The sequence below is a fragment of the Gastrolobium bilobum genome, unplaced genomic scaffold (genome assembly GCF_033153095.1).
Source record: "Gastrolobium bilobum isolate Gb01-03AN ecotype WA unplaced genomic scaffold, APGP_CSIRO_Gbil_v1 utg13108, whole genome shotgun sequence".
Classification (NCBI taxonomy): Eukaryota; Viridiplantae; Streptophyta; class Magnoliopsida; order Fabales; family Fabaceae; genus Gastrolobium; species Gastrolobium bilobum.
This window is the reverse complement of record NW_026896505.1, coordinates 35,454-55,199: the sequence shown is the minus strand read 5'-3', so window position 1 is coordinate 55,199 and position 19,746 is coordinate 35,454. Positions and strand designations below refer to the sequence as shown.

The window sequence follows — 19,746 nt, the reverse complement described above, 5'->3', positions numbered from 1 at the left end:
ACACACAGAAATATTCATAATATGACACCATTGTTTTCACACACACATCCAACACATTTTTTTTCTGAATCATTTATGATCGATACATAATAGGTTGTTGCCCTAACTCAATGGGATTTAGTGGCTGATATTTCTTAAAAACTTAGTTCAACACTTCTTTTATTGAAACCTAACTCAATGGGATTTAGTGGCTGTATACCAAAGGCCTAAACATCAGAAGTCGGTTATTTATTAGAATAAAATCTGGGACAATGACCATGTTGTCACTTTTTAGGCAAAATTTTACCTGATTGCCACTTTTGAAATTTTTTTTGCCAAAATGCCACGCCTGAATCCCGCTGGTCTGACAAGCGGGAATAGACTGGACATGTGTCAGCGTCTGAATGGTCAACCATTCTCGCTGGGCTGCCCAGCTAGAATGACAGAATGCTGACACGTGGCAAAAGCACAGGCATTCTCTGGATGTCTGTACTTTTGCCACGTGTCAGCATTCTGTCATTCTAGCTGGGCAGCCCAGCGAGAATGATTGACCATTCAGACGCTGACACATGTCCAGTCTATTCCCGCTTGTCAGACCAGCGGGATTCAGGCGTGACATTTTGGCAAATTTTTTTTCAGAAGTGGCAATCAGGTAAATTTTTATTAAAGGAGTGGCAATATGGTCAATGTCCCATAAAATCTTGTATAAAAAATAGTGCATTATAATTTTTGATATTTGATTTATTACTACATTAATTGATTCAATAATTAAAATATCTGTGCGAGGAAAAAGTTGACTTCTCGCCGGGATATTTTTTTTTAAGTTAAACTTCCAATAAATATTTGATCCTTTTGTCCTTAATTAAATAAAAAATAATTACTTTATCCATATCCCAGAACTATACACTCATGTTTAATCGATTAAATGATATATGTAATTGATTAAGTGTGAAAATTTTATTTTAATTGATTAACTGGTTGCAATACACACAAATGCTAGAATCATTGAAACTCAAAGGCAACCCTTCAATCAAATGGACTTGGAGAGAAAAACTACAATCAAACTACAATAAGACAAGAAAGTGATCACAAGATGACAAGTTCAATTCTTACCGCTTCACTTTCGAGTAGAACTAAAATAAGATGGGTAAAGGATTTCTCCAGTCAATGGAGATAAGTTATCTCCAGTGAGCCTAAAATGACGTTGTTTTGGAGCGAAAATCAAGGTGTTTTTGTAATTATAATATGGGGGAGGATCCACTTACCACCAAAAAAGTTTACAACTCTTACAACCATATTTAATCACTGTTGATTTCTATCAATCTAACGGTTATAATTTATTGAGAATTTATAAATGTGACACAATAAATGTTATTAATTTATAATCGTTAGATTGACGGAAATCAACGGTGATTAAATTGGTTGTAAGAGTTGTAAACTTTTTTGGTGATAAGTTGATCCGTTCCCTTATAATATATTGCAGGGTTATATTAGTCTTTATCGTTATAATTTTTTTAATCTTATAATTCAAAACGACGTCATTTTGAGCATACTTGAGATAACTCAAAAAATAGTAAATCCAAAAAATTAGGACTATGCAATATCCACACTCTTTAAATCCAAAGGACTATTGTGTGACGGGACGTGTTAGAGAAAATACTATAAACTATTAAAAAAATACTCATCTAACATCTTAAGATTTTGGGTTAAAATATTTATTTAGACACGTGAATGAAACGGCCTTGAATCCCTTCCAATTCCATATAGATTTCTTATCCTTGCGCAAGTCATCTTCTTCACTGGCTTTAGGCTTTGATTTAGGATCAGGTGACCGGGTTTTCTCGGTGGATTTTGATCCAAATTTTTTCCCAGTTGATGACTTGATGTTGAATTCCTGAAAGAGCTCTTTTCCATGTATAGATCTTTGCTTATAGCTTCAACATCTTTTAATAACAACTTGGTCTCTTCGTCACTGCTCTTTTTACCACATTCACCTTTCGACAACATTATCTTTTGTCGAGAAACCAAACAAAATTTAAATTAAACAAAACACAGCCCAGAATTCAAAATGATAAATAAATAAATAAATAAACCCATTCATCTTATAGTAGATTAATAAATTATGGATTCACTTTTTCGATAGTAAATGTAGATAATTTATTTATATTGAGTCCAAAATGATGTTTTGAGACAAAAATCAAGATATTTTTACAAGAAAAAAGTATTTGTCATTTTAAATGACATAAAATTATGTCATCTTAAGAGAAAGATAGACACAAAATAAATTTTTTTATTTAAAAATTAAATTAAAAAAACCGTCCACTTTCTCTCTCCCATGATTTCTATTTTTTGTGTCTATCTTTTTCCTAAAATGACATAACTTATGTCATTTAAAATGACAAACATCATGTTATAAAAATAAAATAAAATGACAAACATCAAACCTTTTTTATAATTATAATGAGAGAAATTCTAAGATATTTAGAGAATAATATTTCGAGCAATTTTATAATTATTCAGATTTAATTTATAATTTTAATTTTTGATAGACCAAACGGCATATATAATTACTCGAAAATGGGCATATATAATTACTAGCATTGCGTATTATATTATTGCTGAAGTAGTGTAATATTAACAAAAAAAAAAAAAAAAAAAAAAGTGTAATATTTCCTAGACTGTGTAAGAATCTCTCACTAAACCAGTCCCTAAGTTGGGTCTCTACTCTAACATGGTTTTCTAATCATGGCCACAATTTTAATTAGCAAGTTGGTAAAACAGAAAAAAAAAATAATTTATTGAAAAATATTTCTCAAATAACCTGAGATAAAATTATTTTTTTAACCCAAAACATTATTATTTTAGAATTTGAAACAAAAAATGCATAATATTTTAATAAAATTCGTCACGTAAGAAGAAAGTACAATTTTTAAAATATCTTATATTTTGTTTTTGGTTTTAACGTTTCTACACTAAATGGCAGATAAATTATCTACATTCGTTCCCAAAACGACGTCGTTTTAAGTTGAAAAATTAAAAAATTATAATGAAAAAGACTATTATAACCCTGAAATAAATTATATTACAAAAATATCTTGATTTCTGCCTCAAAACGACGTCATTTTAGGCTCAATGTAACTAAATTATCTACATTGATTGTAGAAAAAACGAACTCTTTGTTTTTAATCCAAAATAATTGATGGAAATAACTTTGTATGTCATCTATGAAGCACCGACACCGGACACGGTACGACACGACACTCCGACACGTTAATTGTAAAAAATGTTAGATTTCGACACGTTTTGATATTGAATAATATTTTTAATTTATGTTGCTATATTATATTTAATATTCAATAATTTAACAAAAAAAGGATAAACTTATAATACCCATTAATTTGACAAAGAAACATAAGATATTACAAATATTTATATTAAATTTAATAAAATCGTAATAGTAATCCAACAAATCTAATAGTTACAACTAAAAACGCAACATAACGTAACCTTTGAACCTTTTTTATTTTGAGTTTCTACAACGCGCATTAAAGTGTCGGGGAGTGAGAATATCAGAAAGTGTTGGATACGACACGTCGAGATTTTTAAGTGTCGTACTTCATAGTATGTCATTACCGGACAAATATTTTTTCTTTTTTTTAATTGCTAATCCTTAATTTATAAATGTTTATTTAAAAAAAAAAAAATCTGGTAGATTCAAATTGTTGCAATTTCCGCGCTTCACTTCTCAGATTCAGTTCGCATGTCACACACAAATTTTCAAGTCTCAACTCAATGGCCACGCTCCAGAGCTTCCCCAGTTTCAGAATCGCTCAACATGATCCTCTCTTACCTTTCCTCTGGTTCTTCTCTCTCTCTCTCTCACACACACACACACACACGAAATTTCACAATCTCTTAAACTTTCGGCATTTGCGAATTTAGGTCTATCAGGAAAGCTCTAGAAGATTCCAACAATTCAGGTCAGAATCTCATTAAGTTACTCAGCGATTGCATCAGAAACTTCAAGGACAGTGACCGGTACCGAAACGACGTCAGATTTCTCAAGATTTGGCTCCTCTATGTAATCCAACTAACCCTCCCTGTTTCTATGTGAATAATGATTTCATTGATGCTAATTACCGCAGCTAAACCTAACCGATACTACAACTAATTTAACAGAAACCGTTGTGTTGTTGGAACGGTTTGCTAGCCATGATGTGATATAGAATGTTGTTGGTTTGAGGCGCTTTGGAAGGGCTTAACTAAGTTCTGTTGATTTTTTTTATGCAGATGGGAGTTAGTGCAGATTTTGATAGTGTATTCAAAGAAATGCTGGATAGTGATGTATGTGCCAATAATTCTTCACTTTATGTGTGGTCTGCGTGTTTTTTTGAATTGAAGGGAAGATTGCGCGATGCCCTCACCGTCTATCAGCTCGGCATTTCAAGGTCAGTGTTGTTGGGTCTGATTTTGTTACTTCCTAGTTTTGATATTGCAAAGTTTAGCATAAAAAAAAGGCCAACATGATGCTATGGGAAAGGGTAAAACTCATTGTGCTTTAGTAGGTGGCTTTCATTTACAAGAAGTTGATTACGACTTTGTGGTCACATGCTAACAACACCAACTCTTGTGCCAAGGTTTCCCTTTATTGCAAGTTGTAGCATAATGATTGTAATTTTAATTTTATGTTGGGTCAATGTTCGATAGGAATGCGGAGCCAGTTGAGTGGTTGAAGAAGGCGCACACCTTATTTCTCAAAAGGATTTCTGAAATATCGAATGCGGCTTCAAGTCAGAAGGTACGCATTTTGGAAAAGTCCCTCATAGTTAAAAAAATTGAGCCAAGTTTTATATACTACTATACATTTTGGTCTCTGTCAATTAGTTCCTCAACATTGTATCAGTTCAAATTTGAGATTTCTAAACACTAATTAAAGAATTCTTATGTGGTTTTTGACCAGGTTGATTATAAAGAATCCAAGAAATTGGAACATAGTGCCATTAATCCATGGGGCACCTCCACAATGGATGACCTGCTGAAGAAGATATATCCATTATTTACAAAATTTGACGTGAGACGTTTTAATCATTTGTTATTTACATTCTTTGATTTAATATATCTGACAAAGATTCAATACCCTTATACTTCTTTAAATACATTTCAGGGGTATTATTCGAGCACTAAACCTTACGCAGGAAAAGTGGCCTTATCTACTTTGAAGAGTTCATCGAGGAATAAAGTTATAGAGATAGGTTACACTCTTTAAGTCATGATAATGGTTATAATCTTAATATAGTTGTCTGATTGCTTTCCAATTTTCTGTATATGTAAGATCAGCCTGAAGAATTCATTTTTATATGAATTTAATTGTTTATATTTTCTGCAGCATGCCTATATTTATGAAGAATTTGGAACACTATCATCACTGAGTAAACTAATACCATAAATTTGTTAGGAGATCCAGTGCTTCTCTCCCTCTCCCCCCAAGAAAAAATATTATTAAATATAACAATTTGTCAATAGCCTTTTCCTTGTAATGTTTTGCATGTGAAGTTCATATCTAAATGCAAAACAACATGTATAGCTCTCTGATCATGCCAATAAAACTTTAGCATGCAATGCCTGATCATTTGAGTTTATACTTCGTAAAATTTCATGGGCTGAATGACTTGTTTTATATTCATTAGTCATTACCTTAATATCTTACAATGTCTGTGTTACAAGTCTATATTTTTCAACCTATGTAACCGTAGGCTCAAGTTGTTTGGAGTAGGAAATGCTAAAAAATTAACCTTAATTTGAAGTTGCAATCTTTGTTGAGTATGAATTTAGTACATCTCCCCGGATTTTTTTTAGTAACTTATCATCTAAAGAAAATCATGTTTCAGAACAGTTTATACAAGAACTAGGTTTATTTATTTATTTCTCTTTAGGCTACTTCCTCATATGGAAGCTTAAATTTATTTTACTGACAGCACTATTGCTCCTTTTTGTCCTTATCATGACATCTAAAGGTGGAAAGAAGTACCATATCAAGGGTTGTGCTGGACAGGGTGGTTTTGCTCAAGTATATAAGGCATATGTCAACAGTGATCCTGACAATGTTGTTGCACTAAAGGTGATCATGGCCTTTCAAATCATTTATCCTCCGAACGTAAACCTATTGTCTCATCAGATTGTATTTTAAAACCTTAAATGCAGATACAAAAGCCAGCTTTCCCTTGGGAGTTTTACATGTATCGTCAGCTTGATCAGCGCATCTTAGGCAGAGAAGTAAGTCAATATCAATTATGCCATTAACCTGCTTTTCCATGAACATCTACTTATTCTGAATTCTCTGACTTTATCAGAGGTCAAGCTATGGTTTTGCTCATAGAATTCATCTCTATTCTGACTATAGCATACTTATCTGTGACTATTTAGCTCATGGGACGCTACAGGTCAGTTATTTCCTTTGACTTCCCTTGTTATCTTTTCCAACATTCTGTGGTATTAATTTTCAGCTGAAAATACTATGCAGGATGTCATAAACTCATACGCGGTCATAGGAAAATCCATGGAAGAAGTCTTATGCATTTATTACACAACAGAAATGTTACACATGGTTGAAACTTTGCATGATGTTGGCTTGATTCATGGGGATTTCAAGCCTGATAATCTGCTTATTCGCTATGCTAGGTAAAATTATGCTTGTGTAACTTATTTTAATGAACTTCATGCTTGTACAATCGGAATTCTATTACTTCAATTTTTTCCCTATCTTTTCCAGTTATCCATTTGTCCCTTTCGTTGATTTGTTTGTACATTTTAAGACTGTGATTGTAAAGTTGTTTCCCAATTCTTAATTAATAAGGGTTCTGACTAAAGTATCTAAATCAAAGAGATTTTCAATCTATTAGCCGTGTCCTGTTGTTATTATATACTTTTGTATCTAAGGATGTGGGGTTTACAAAGGTCTGTATCTTGTAAAGCATCGTCTGTTGGAGTGAAAATTAAAAGCATCATTGATATAATCATATAACATGCCTTGTCATAGATAATGACAGAAAGATTTACATCGTGTTTTAAGATATTTGATTGAGATAAAACCTACTGGCAAATGCTTAAATTTTTTTTGTTTTAATGAGCAGTTTATATGGTGTGCAATGCATGTTCTAATAGTCATGCATTGTGTGAAGTTGCTTATATGATTTGCATTTGTGGATGGTGCTCATTACATTTCTTGCTATTTTGCAGGGGTGACCTTACAGAAGATGGGCTCTTGGACCGAAGTGGTCCTTGGTGTGATCAGGTCAGTTTTTCTCCGGAAGATACAATCAAATATTTTTGTTTTTTACATTCTTACGCAGTACACATTGTTTTACTTTGCAGGGTCTTTGCCTTGTTGACTGGGGAAGAGGGATTGATCTGCATCTCTTTCCAGATAACACAATATTTAACGGAGATTGCAGAACTTCTGGTTTTCGCTGCATTGAGATGCAAGAGGATAAACCGTGGAAATTTCAGGCAAGTCACTTCTTAAATTACACTAGAAATGCAATGAAGCTCATTATTGACTGCCTTTAAAGTTTCCCTGCTCTTTCACTTGCCAACAGGTAGACGCATATGGCCTATGTGCTGTTGTCCATACGATGTTGCATAACAAATATATGGATATCGTCAAAAAAGAATCATCTGATAGGGGCTACGAGTATCTTCCTAGACTACCCTTTAAACGGTATTCCTCATTTTATAGTTGAATGCAATTGTTACTTCTGTTTAGCTTTGTGGTTTGTTTTAAAGGGATCATTGTGTGAAATTTGGTCATTTTCCAGTTTCCCAGCTGCTAAAGTCAATTTGAAAACTTTAATGCCACAATGGAAGCACTTTTTACCCTTCCGTGTGTTTTCAACTTCCTATTTGATTATGATATTTTGCTTATTGAATCAAACAGTTACTGGAATGTTGAACTCTGGAAGACTTTCTTCACTAAGATGCTAAATCAATACCCCGGGAATGATGATAGAAGGTTGCTACAGGACTTGAAGAAGTCCTTCCAGGACTATATGAGCTCCAATCCCCAGCTTATAAAGAAACTAAAAGATTTACTCGCGAAACAAAGGGCTTCCTTGTGTTCTGCTTAGTGTTTATAAGATCATTCCACATCCACTTTTGTTTTAACCAGCTTGCAATGGCTGAGTGCTTAATATATTCTTTTTTTAAAATATATATATATATATATATTAATATATTCTTTTTATAAACGAAGAAAAATAAACAAATACACAATGCAAGCAATCGAAGACAGATTTAGAAGGTAAACTTCCTCTTTTTTTTTTTTTTTTACTAACACGTTCTTTAATTAGGTACAAGGCTCTTCTAAAGTATGCAACTAAGGGTGTATTCATTCTTAATTAAGTTTAGATTAGAATGCACTTTAAATTAAACCAAGAGCGGATATACTCTTGTTTAATTTAGATATACACTTACTTTAAAGGAGTTTTTAAGTACCCTACATTAGCATTTGTAATGCATTTTTTTTTTATTTCTTGTCTTCTGTAGTTTGAGTAATGGTCTGGAATTTTACCTTCTTAAGTGTGTACATACATGTATAAATGCAGAGTGTTGCAAACAGGTATGACAGTTGTATATGCTATTATGTTTATTGTATAGAACGTGTATGCTGTGCAAATCATCTATGGTTCTGAGTTCTTTAAAATCTCTAAATATTTTATTTAAGTTCTTTGTACTTGATTTTCTTTTATATGCATACTACGGTGTTGGATAAGTTACGTGATATATTGCTACTGGACAGAGTTTTGAGAAGGTTCTTCAGATATAATGAAGTCTCAATTACTGCCTCTGCTAAAGCTTACTTCAAATTCGAATGTTCCCTCCTACTGCGAAGGGCTTTTCATGGATATGGATCAATTCAACACGTCAATACTTAAAAGAATTTAGATTCTTGCATAAATTTGGTGCATCTAACTGTGATGATAAATTATTAATACGTAATTAATTAATGCTTAACCACCATATCAATTAATGATGAATCAATCAAATGGCATATGACCTTGCCAGTTGCCATGCTGTCAGGAGTCAGGATTGTGGGAACCGATGTGAGGACTTGAGAGTTGAGAACGCTTTTGTACACGTTTCTCCATCCCTTTCGATTTTTCCATGCATGTTATGAGGGGTGATTTATACCTACTACACGCGAGATAGAGACCCAATTCCTAAATGTCTAAAGGACCCAAAAAAAACCCCACTGACTTGGCCACAAAGGCAACCCATCCCGCATAATAAGCGTGAGATCTCGCTTACTTGACTAGTAAGCTACCGTGACTTAACCTGAAAAGAATCATCATTGTTGAGATCAATAGTTCAGGCAAGTTGGCTAGCACATGAATCCAATGAATGAAAGGCAACTCTTGCGTGCCACCACATCTATTGAATAGTCTTGCCAATCAAGGAATAGCCTGAGAGAGGTCACCCCTATCCATCAATGAAAGTGAACATCGTCCTATGAAAGACAGTATGAAACAAGACGCTCAACACTAAATACAGAGACATTTGGCCCATGTGTGATATCTCTCTTTGAATACTTGAATCTCCTTGAATACTGAACTGACTTGAGCATCGGAGTGTCTTGCAAGTACCCCCCAGTCGCTCACAAACTACCGAGATATGCAAAGTGCTGACCAACCATCTCGCCAATCATCCCAGCATCTCAGCAAGCTAACTTTCCATCTCTCCTTCTCTTCATCAACATCTTTCACATACAACTGTGTGTGATCAACCCAGCCCAATATCTGTTGGACCGATCATTGGCGTCGTTTGTGAGGATGATAAATTTCGACTCCCACTCCATACAAATAAAAACACATGTTTGATACCAGGAGCAAGATGTCAAAATCTCAGAACCTATCTAGAGGCAAAAAGAAAGGAGGCCAGACATCTCACCAGAAAATGACCTCATTTGTAGCTCTAATTTCTCCTCAGCAAGATAATCCACCACCAACAAATCAACAAATCCTGGATCTCCTCAGGCAACAAAATAAAAAGATTGAGGAACAACAAAAGGAATCACTGAAATTGAAAAAATCACAAGCTAAGCATGAAAAAAATCCAACGCAGATGAAAAATTTGATGAAAAAATGAGCATGGACCAGAACACTCTAAAAAAGACCATGGTCCATCGAAAAAAGATAAACAAAAGATAGACATTCATCAACCTCATGTTAATCATGATGCTGACGATCATATGGATCACAATTCCCATCAGAAATCAAGAACAATCTCCAAGGTAGCACATCCTTTTACCTCGCAGATCATGGACCTGCCCATTCCCAAAGATATCAAAATCACAATAGAAAAATACAAAGGGAAAGGAAATCCCTAAGAACATCTGAACAATTCTAGATGAATATGATAGCTTAGGGCATACCAGATGCCATAGGTTGTCGTCTCTTCCCAACCATGTTGAAAGAAGTTGCTCTAAGGTAGTATTCAACTTTGCCACCTAACTCCATCAATGATGGGGAGGATCTCGCCAGTCAATTCTTGGTGAGATTTGCGACTAGCAAAGCTCAGTACAAATCCATGCATTCATAGAAAATTGTTAAGCAAGGTGCTAGAGAAACCCTGCGAGATTTCCTCAACAAATTTTTCTTGACCCACAAGTCTCTTTATATCTTATTACTGACGGTCTACAAGATAGACCATTTTCCACATCTTTGGTAAAACAAAGGCCAAAGACCATTGAAGAATTATGAGGGAAATCCGAGAAAATTCATAAATCTTGAAGATTATCAACGATCTCGTGAAGGCCCAAGTGAAAAGTCTCGGGCTAATGAATTTAAGCGAGATTTCCAAAGGAGGTTCAAGGAGAGAAAAAAGTTTGAAAACTTTAAGTTTTTGAACATATCTCAATCTCGCAAAATGAAGGAAGTCTTCCAAACTGGCTTTGTCAATGTAGCCAGGCCAGCTCCAATAAAAAAAAAAGGCATGTTGGATGACACTAAATTTTGTGAATTTCATGAAGACGTAAGACATTCTACAAAAGATTGTTTTGACCTCAAAAATACTATTGAAGCTTTGATTAGAGAAGGAAAACTCAAATAGTTTGTTGCTAATTCCAAACAAGAAAAAATTCAAAGAAAGTGATATAGGAGTCCAGATCAAGATAGAAACCTTCATCGCAGAATCAATCAAGATAGGAGGAATTACAAGTAAACCAATTATAGGCGAGATGACAGGCTTAGGGAGGGATCCCCACGTGAAAGAAGAGGACAGAGAGAACAACTTGCAGCATGAGAGCACAACAACCTCAACTACCCAACAATGTCGCTAGGGACTATCACTAGAAGTGCCACAGGTGGGGGAGAAACCTACTCCCAAAGAAAGAGGCATTTGAAGGCCATAATGATTGTCACTAACCGTCCAAGGGTTCAATCTCACCCAGGAAGGAAAATTCCAACAAGTTTTGATGAAGAAGACTATGGCGACATAGTCCCTGAACATGATGATCCTTTGGTTATCTCTACTTACATGGCAAATTTGCAAGTGAAAAGAATCTTCATTGATAATGGCAATTTTGCCGACATAATATTTTGGGAAGCCTTTAAAGGAATGAACATCCCAAAACAACAAATGACACCTAGCCAGACTGACCTGCTAGGATTCTCAGGAGAATGTGTGCAGGCCAAAGGATCCATTGAATTACAAGTCACCTTTGGAATCTTGCCCAGAGCAAAAGCTATTAAGGTACGCTTCTACGTTATTGACTGTCCATCTGCTTACAATATTATAGTAGGAAGACCAACCATAGTTAGCTAGAGGAAATTATCTCCATGCCGCACTTGCTTATTAAGTTTAAAGACCCACAAGGTAGGGTAGTGGCAATAAGAGGCGATCAGAAGTTGGTTCGAAGTTGTTATAATGTAAGCCTAAAAAATGGTGTTGAACCAGAACCGAGATACTATATCATAGCCACTGAAAAAGGTAAAGCATCCATAAATATGACTGATTTAGATGTACGAGAAGAGCTGCGAGATGTGCGTCCCCAATTTGATGGGGAATTAGAAGAAATTCAGGTTGGTCCTCAACCTGAGAACACCACAAAAATTGGGCGACATATGCCCAGAGATGAAAAGGAAAGAATAATTGAAGTCCTTATGAAAAATAAGGATCTTTTTGCTTGGATAGCTGCCGACATGCCAATAATTGACCCCAATTTCTGTTGCCACCATCTCTCCTTAGATCAAAAAGCCAAACTCGTGGCTTAGAAGAAACAAAAAATTACTCTTGAAAAGCAAGAAGTTGTTGACGAAGTTAGAAAACTTCTTGAAGCAGGAGTAATTAGATAAATTAATTACTTCACCTGGCTGTCTAATGTGGTCTTAGTGAAAAAAGCTAACTAGAAGTGGAGAATGTGTACTGACTACAGAAACCTAAACAAGCATTGTCCAAATGATTCTTACCCACTTCCTAACATTGACAAATTAATTGACAATTCATCAGATATCAAATTCTGGCTTTTATGGATGCATATTCAAGTTATAATCAAATCCCTATACACCAATCACATGAGGAGGCCACAACTTTTATAACAGACAACTTTTATATGCTCAACACTATAAATAAAGAGGCATTTGGCTCATGTATGATACCTTTTTTTGAATACTTGAACCTCCTTGAATACTAAATTGACTTGAGCGTCGTAATGCTTTGCAGGTGGCCCAGTCACTCACAAATTGCCTAGATACGCAAAGTGCTGACCAACCATCTCACCAAGCATCCCAGCATTTTGGCAAGCTAACTTGCCATCTCTCATTCTCTTCATCAACATCCTTCACATTCAATTGTGTGTGATCAAGTCCAGCCAATATCCATTGGACCGATCAAGTGGTCATTTAGCAATCTTCTCACGTTTTGGCTGCAACGTTTTTGTACTCACTGGTTATGTTGAAGTTGAGATCTTGTCAATTATCAAGCATAATTTGAGGAAAATAAGAATGATTTTTCTTTTCAAAGAATACTGAGTCCGTGAGCCATTTTAGCATTAGGCATTTCAAGTGAATTTCTATATTTTATATTCAACACTAGGCACTTTCATAGTACTTGAAATCAAATACATATTTCGCAGTTTAAATGGAGGGATTTATTTATCTCACTTTCAAGTGAATTCTTTCATGCAACAGAGATAAGATGATAAGATTTATTATTTTTTTTTTAAAGAAAAAGAAAAATTAATGAACCCCACTACTTTATCTCTGTTATATGCATCATGATATAATTATTTCCATCATCTGAACACAATTTTTAAAAAGTTCTTAATGATTTAAAGTATCGAAGTATACACAAATGACCACTACGTTTTTACATTGTCCGATAATATAGAAGTCACCGACAAAGTGTAGGTTGTACTTAGAGAAATAAAGTTTAACTCGTGTTTGATTTGTGTTAAATATGATGCCATTTTTCTTAGTAGAGAAATAAGATGTAATTTTTAAAGGTATGTGAAATCGGGAAATTCCATTGTGCTTATCAATTTAGCATATTTTCATATAAAAAAATGAAATAGGTAAATCTATAGAATTTTTTTTAGCAATGATCTATATTAATTATGCTTAATTTCTTTAAAAATAGAATTTTTGTAACATCTATTATTGTCCAATCTATTTTGTTTTTCCTTTCCCATGCAAACAAAAAAATATATATACAAGAAGTTTAGTGCACAGCATTTGGTATATACGATTTCAAACCAATAAATTTGATTTTACTATTTATTAATTAATAAGGTATACAGATTAAATAATAGACTAATAACTTATTTTTACATCATACTTTGACAGTTAATTAATTAAAAAATTATAAAAATAATTGAGTATAAATAATTATATTTTGTTGAACTATGTTCAAACATTAATTAATGGGAAAAATATTTGTATTTTTAAAGAACTGTCATTTTAATTAAAATTAATGCTTTTTTATTTAATATTTAAATTTTAATAAAAAACCTCTCATCTAAAATAATTCCTGTTTCTCTCGTTATATAATATAATAATTTTAACTAAAATGAGATAATTTTATATCTGGACAAACATTAATCTCTTACAGGCGGTTTGGTATGCGACTTTTTTATGAAATCACAGGAAAACATGGTAGGGAACCAAGTATTCAACGTTTGGTAGCTCAATTCTCAAAACTTCCCGGACCAAATATGCTTCCTGGAAAATATTTATGTGGTGATAAATTTAGCAAATGAGAGATTCATAAAATAGGTAGAATTGTTGACTGTTTGGGGAAACCAAAATTAAAGCGCGAAAATGTGGACTAAATTGACCTTCAATTTGTACGATATGTAGATAAAGGTGGGGTTACTTTGATAAAATAACTTCACTTTCCACTAATCTTTCATAACCAATCAAATATAAACTCGATAAAATTAACTTAATTTATTGGGAATATATAAGTATACCAAATAATTTTTTAGTAACATTTAAGTAAAATATATTTCTAACTACATTTCGATAATAATTATTTTTCAAAATTTTTTTTTATCCTGTCTGTTAGATGTAAACGAAAGTCGCAAATTAGAGGATTGAAAACTACATGACCTTTGGCGGACCCAATACCCATTGGGCTGCAGACAAATTTACTAAAATTTCTGTAAGGAATGCGCGTACAGACAACCCTTCAGTTTTTTCTGCCGGAAAAAAAATAAAATGTTGAGGTCAATTGGGAAGGGTAATATCGTCATTACAAATTAAAACCCTAAATTCCTCCATTCGGTTCTCCCATTTATATCCTCGCTATCATTTCCTTCCCTCCCCTCGCGATCTGAACTGAGGTGATTCCCTCTTTCTTCTCAACACATCCACTTTCTGCTCTTTCCTTCTCAATAATTTTGCTTCTGTTTTTGGTGTTCTGTTTTACGTTCTGTTCTGTATTTAGTTCCTGTGGTATTCGATTTTCCGATTCGATCGTCTCTTTGTAGTAATGGTTGCTTAGTCAAATTTTTCATTCTGCTACTGTTAAAGTTGAGGACTTTTTATCAATTCCCTTTTTTAAGTAGCGATGTGAATTTATGCTTGCTTACTTAGGCAAAGTGTATGATGTATTGTAATTGCAGTGTTATTACAAAGAAGAAAATGTTTGACTGAGTGATTTAAGACACTATATTGAAGAATAGGTTATCTGTGTTTTGTGTTTCTACTTGTGTTCACTATGTGTGTTTATATAGATCGTTTGTTTTGTTGATATGTGTTTCAATTTAACAAGAGTTGCCAATTATAGATTAGATTTGGGGTGTATAAGGATATAAATGTATTTGATTTTCTTTCAAGATGATGTTTTTTTTTTACTTTTCTGTCATGGATCTGTGACTTAATTGTTGTGGTTGAATGTTTTCAGGTTATATCATCTAGATTGCAATCATGGCTGATGGATCGCAGCATCCATCAGTTGTTCAGAAGTTAGCTGGAAAGTCTTATCTTATGTCCAGTCTTAGCCCCAACTTTCGCACCCGAAATTATTCCACGTCTGGTGCTTACTTCAATGGGGGAGTGCAGTCTTCTGGTTTGGCCATGGTGTCACCTGTACCTTCGATTACTGTTCCCGCTCCGGCAGAGAAAGGATTCTCTGGATTTATGGTGGATTTTCTGATGGGAGGAGTGTCTGCTGCAGTATCGAAGACTGCTGCTGCTCCAATTGAGCGAGTCAAATTACTTATCCAAAATCAGGATGAAATGATCAAAACTGGTCGGTTATCTGAGCCATATAAGGGCATTGGTGATTGTTTTGCTCGAACCATGAAGGATGAGGGTGTAATTGCTCTTTGGAGAGGCAATACTGCTAATGTTATCAGATACTTCCCCACTCAGGTGATGATCTGACTTTTTCTTTGTATAATGATTTTAAAGAGTTTCACAGATGGCTGGATTCATTATACTTTTTCCTATAGAAATTATACATGTGGTCACTTTTGTTTCCTAAAAATAGCAACATTGTTAAAAAGAAGAAAATTTGTGGTCAAGTTATATTGTTTAAACGTGTGACATCTGATTTTATTGTTTTAACAGTCATAGTTTCTGAAAATGCTTGAGTATTCTTTTGTATTGCTTCAATTTCTTTGTACATTACCCATATATAAACTCAGTCTCACTCCTATTTCTGTACCATGGGATTTTCCTCTAGATCTGTGCAGTGTTACATCAAAACTTTTTTTTTAAACAAAAATGCACATGCGGTCTAATGACTCTGCACATTTGTTGTCTCTTTTAGGTGCTGTTCATGTTGCATTATTCCATTTTCTGATTCCCTTATATTTTTGAAGGGCAAGGATTTAAGATAATATCTAGTCATAGCTTTCTTGCTATGTACATCCCTTCACAAGAGACACTTTCTCTCTTTTATTTGACTGTGATAAATGTAAATGTATTTCTGGTGTTTCCTCCTTTTCCTTCCAGGCTCTGAACTTTGCTTTTAAGGATTACTTCAAGAGGCTTTTCAATTTTAAAAAAGACAAAGATGGTTACTGGAAATGGTTTGCTGGGAATTTGGCGTCTGGTGGTGCTGCTGGGGCTTCCTCCCTCTTATTTGTCTATTCTTTGGATTTTGCCCGTACTCGTTTGGCAAATGATGCAAAGGCTGCAAAGAAGGGTGGTGAGAGGCAGTTTAATGGCTTGGTTGATGTCTACAAGAAAACCATTGCGTCTGATGGCGTTGCTGGTCTTTATCGAGGATTCAACATCTCATGTGTTGGAATTATAGTGTATCGCGGTCTTTACTTCGGAATGTATGATTCTCTGAAACCAGTTGTTTTGGTTGGTGGGCTGCAGGTATCTACAAAATATTAATCTGAAATATGTTTTTTCTAAATTTGTATTGTGTTAGATTAATCCTACTCATCTTGGGCTCATTTTACTTTGGATTTATGTTTGTTAGGCATTATTTTGTTGAGTATAAATAATTTGTTTAAAAACTATACTTTTAGAACACTAGTCTTGATTAAATATATATAATTGTTGAATATAAATACCACCTTTTGTGATTGTATCGGTTGAAGTTTTTTGATGGGTTTAACATAGTTTAAAAATAGGGTGCATATTTTCTTATGTTGTAGGATAGTAGGAGAGAAAAAAAGTAGAGATAAATTAAATGTGGGTCCCACATTTTAAATTAAAAAAGAAAAGAAAAATTAATTGGCACGGAAAACGAATTTGTGTAGGAAAAAGTTCTTATCTCATGTAGAAGGAGATAATGATTTCCCTTAAAAATAATACTTTTAGAATACTAGTCCAGATTTATTAGCATATTTAGCACGTGTTAGCATATTAACATTTGTCAACTGTTTTTAGAAATGCCTATACACAACACAATTTCTCTTAAACATTATCATAATTGATAGATGCTATCCATTATGACTACCAAACTTTGGAATTTGTGCTAATATTTTTGCTCTATCTCCCCCCCCCCCCCCCACATTATCGTGATTTTATGTTTTTGTTTTCTTACCTACGGCACTCTTCTTGTTAACAGGATAGTTTCTTTGCTAGTTTCCTTTTGGGATGGGCAATCACAATTGGTGCTGGTTTGGCTTCTTATCCCATTGACACTGTGCGTAGAAGAATGATGATGACTTCTGGAGAAGCTGTGAAGTACAACAGCTCTCTTCATGCATTCCAAACTATCGTCGCTAAAGAGGGTACAAAGTCACTCTTCAAAGGTGCTGGTGCAAACATATTACGTGCTGTTGCTGGTGCTGGTGTGCTTGCTGGTTATGACAAGCTGCAGCTCATCATGTTTGGAAAGAAATATGGTTCTGGCGGCGGCTAAATGATGACGACAATTACGCGCAATAATTATGCTGATTCCTTTTTCATTTGAATAATTTTGGATGCAAGACACTGATACTGCTGTTTTCCCGAATTTTGCGAACATGAATTTTAATTGTTCGTCACATGTCATGGGCTTATTATAGTCCGTGCAGTTTGAGACCCCCTTTTTGATTGAATTTAAGACTATCGTTTTGACTACTCATGTTTGGTTGAAATTCGATTCTGTCTAATGAAAGTTTTATTTCGTTCAAGCCCGTTTATTAAAAATTTTATTATGTGGTGGACGGTTCCGATTTTAGTTGTCCTGAAGTTTGAATGAAGAATTTTAATTGTCACACTCGCTTCAAGCTTAGTTATGATGTTTGTTTACTACGAACGTTGTTGCATGATTGATTTTTCCTTTTCTTTGTTAGGGAATGTCTGCTATGTGTGTGTGTGTTTTTAAAGAGGTATTGTTTTTTTAATTTTAAATTGTTGAAAAGTTTTATAGTAATTAAATAAGTTTTTGCAAAAAAAAAAGCTTAAAATGAGCATTTTTCCTATTTTAAGCGTCTATGCTTGAAACCATGCGCAAGTTTCAACTGGCATTTGGGCGTCTTAAATTAATGGCTTATAAGTAATAGTTTTAAACTTAATTTAGAGAAATAAGTCCCTTTTGATAGTCTCAAACTTAATTCTAGTTGGGAAGAGTTGGGGTGGAAGTTGTAGAAGTGGGGTTGTGATAAGTAAATCTACGAATAGAATGATTACTATAATCGGCTGTGAGCCAAGATTAGTTTAAATCTTCAGTTATATTTTGTTATTAGTCTTTCACTTTTTTAAAATGCAACTCATTTGAGTTTAAAGCCTTTAGTATTTCAAATTCGAGTTGGTTTTGTGTTTGTTGTGACAAAGTTGGTTTCCATAGGAAACCAATGGAAGTCAAGTCTATGTAAGTTAACGCCAAAAAAAAAAAAAAAGGTTTAAGCTTCATATACCAAATAGATGCAAAATACCTCTGATTTCATAATCAGTGACAATATCATAATAATAAGTAACTCAACGTATTCCAAATTTCCTTAATATAAAAAAAAATGATGCAATGCCATTTGTTGCTTGAGAATGTTGCTAATATTTTCATCTAAAATAATACATACAACTAGTTCAAGCATTTGTTAATATAACGTAGGGTTTCTCTTTTCTCATGTAACATGATATAACATCTCTCATGCTATAGATACAGACACACAACAAGTGGTAGGTCTCACCACTTATTAAAAAATTAAAAAATGAAAAGAAGATAACACAAATTTCGATAGCTCACAATAAGATAAAACAATCTCCAAAAAAATTGGAATTGTTGGTTTATTTTTATTTTTTTTGAACACAAAATATTTTTGTCACTTCAACCTTTGAACTGGAAAGAACAAGAGAAAATGATTTCTGTGTAACACACTAGAATAGTCAAAGTAATCAATTTCTTTCTCCATGAGTTAAAGACCCACCAATATAAAATCTTCAATCAGGGGTCGTCGCCATATAAGACTATGATATGAATATTTGAAGCTAATTGGTGCACTTTCAAAATTCCTTGTTATTCCTTTGGTCTAAAGAAACCTATTTTCTCAAAAGAGTTTCTGCTGCTGTCCTTCTCTAGGACCACTCAAACTACTATGAAAATTACATGGAAGGAGATAAGTCCTTGTAATGCGCATGGTCCTCCTCTTCAAGTTTTCTAGTTCAAGTACAAACAAAATCATGAACACTGTGGACTTTGTAATTACAAGCCATATCTTTCATCCCTGTCATGATGCTTGGCATCTAGAAACTCATTGGTTAGAGAAGAAACCTATAACCCCAGCTTTTTTTTCGTAGGTTTTTGTTAACCATCCCTATAACGGGTTGTTGTGATAATGCTTCAGCTTTGGATGCTTATCATCTTGTAACCATTTTGGGTTGTACTAAT

General features: G+C 34.0%; 2 protein-coding genes across 2 annotated transcripts; both read left to right on the top strand.

The window, feature by feature from the left end:
• Positions 1-3,771: 3,771 nt before the first annotated feature.
• LOC133300092 (mitotic checkpoint serine/threonine-protein kinase BUB1) lies at positions 3,772-8,102 on the top strand. The gene is made up of 14 exons (XM_061499588.1): positions 3,772-3,839; positions 3,922-4,060; positions 4,270-4,427; positions 4,687-4,777; positions 4,940-5,050; positions 5,144-5,231; positions 5,994-6,097; positions 6,181-6,252; positions 6,330-6,419; positions 6,500-6,657; positions 7,216-7,270; positions 7,351-7,485; positions 7,575-7,696; positions 7,913-8,102. Exons 1-14 carry the CDS (start codon positions 3,772-3,774, stop codon positions 8,100-8,102), a joined length of 1,581 nt encoding a protein of 526 aa, XP_061355572.1.
• A 6,578-nt stretch (positions 8,103-14,680) lies between these two features.
• On the top strand, positions 14,681-18,052 carry LOC133300099 (ADP,ATP carrier protein 3, mitochondrial-like). The gene is made up of 4 exons (XM_061499594.1): positions 14,681-14,812; positions 15,376-15,845; positions 16,431-16,802; positions 17,503-18,052. Exons 2-4 carry the CDS (start codon positions 15,399-15,401, stop codon positions 17,797-17,799), a joined length of 1,116 nt encoding a protein of 371 aa, XP_061355578.1. The 5' UTR covers positions 14,681-14,812; positions 15,376-15,398; the 3' UTR covers positions 17,800-18,052.
• The last annotated feature ends 1,694 nt before the right edge of the window (positions 18,053-19,746 follow it).

Coding starts and splice junctions, on each gene's coding strand:
- LOC133300092 (XM_061499588.1), top strand. CDS start 3,772: ATGGCCACGCTCCAGAGCTTCCCCAGTTTCAGAATCGCTCAACATGAT. Junction 4,061..4,269: donor TCAAGATTTGGCTCCTCTAT/GTAATCCAACTA, acceptor TTTTTTATGCAG/ATGGGAGTTAGTGCAGATTT. Junction 5,051..5,143: donor CATTATTTACAAAATTTGAC/GTGAGACGTTTT, acceptor AATACATTTCAG/GGGTATTATTCGAGCACTAA.
- LOC133300099 (XM_061499594.1), top strand. CDS start 15,399: ATGGCTGATGGATCGCAGCATCCATCAGTTGTTCAGAAGTTAGCTGGA. Junction 15,846..16,430: donor TCAGATACTTCCCCACTCAG/GTGATGATCTGA, acceptor TTTTCCTTCCAG/GCTCTGAACTTTGCTTTTAA. Junction 16,803..17,502: donor TTTTGGTTGGTGGGCTGCAG/GTATCTACAAAA, acceptor TCTTGTTAACAG/GATAGTTTCTTTGCTAGTTT.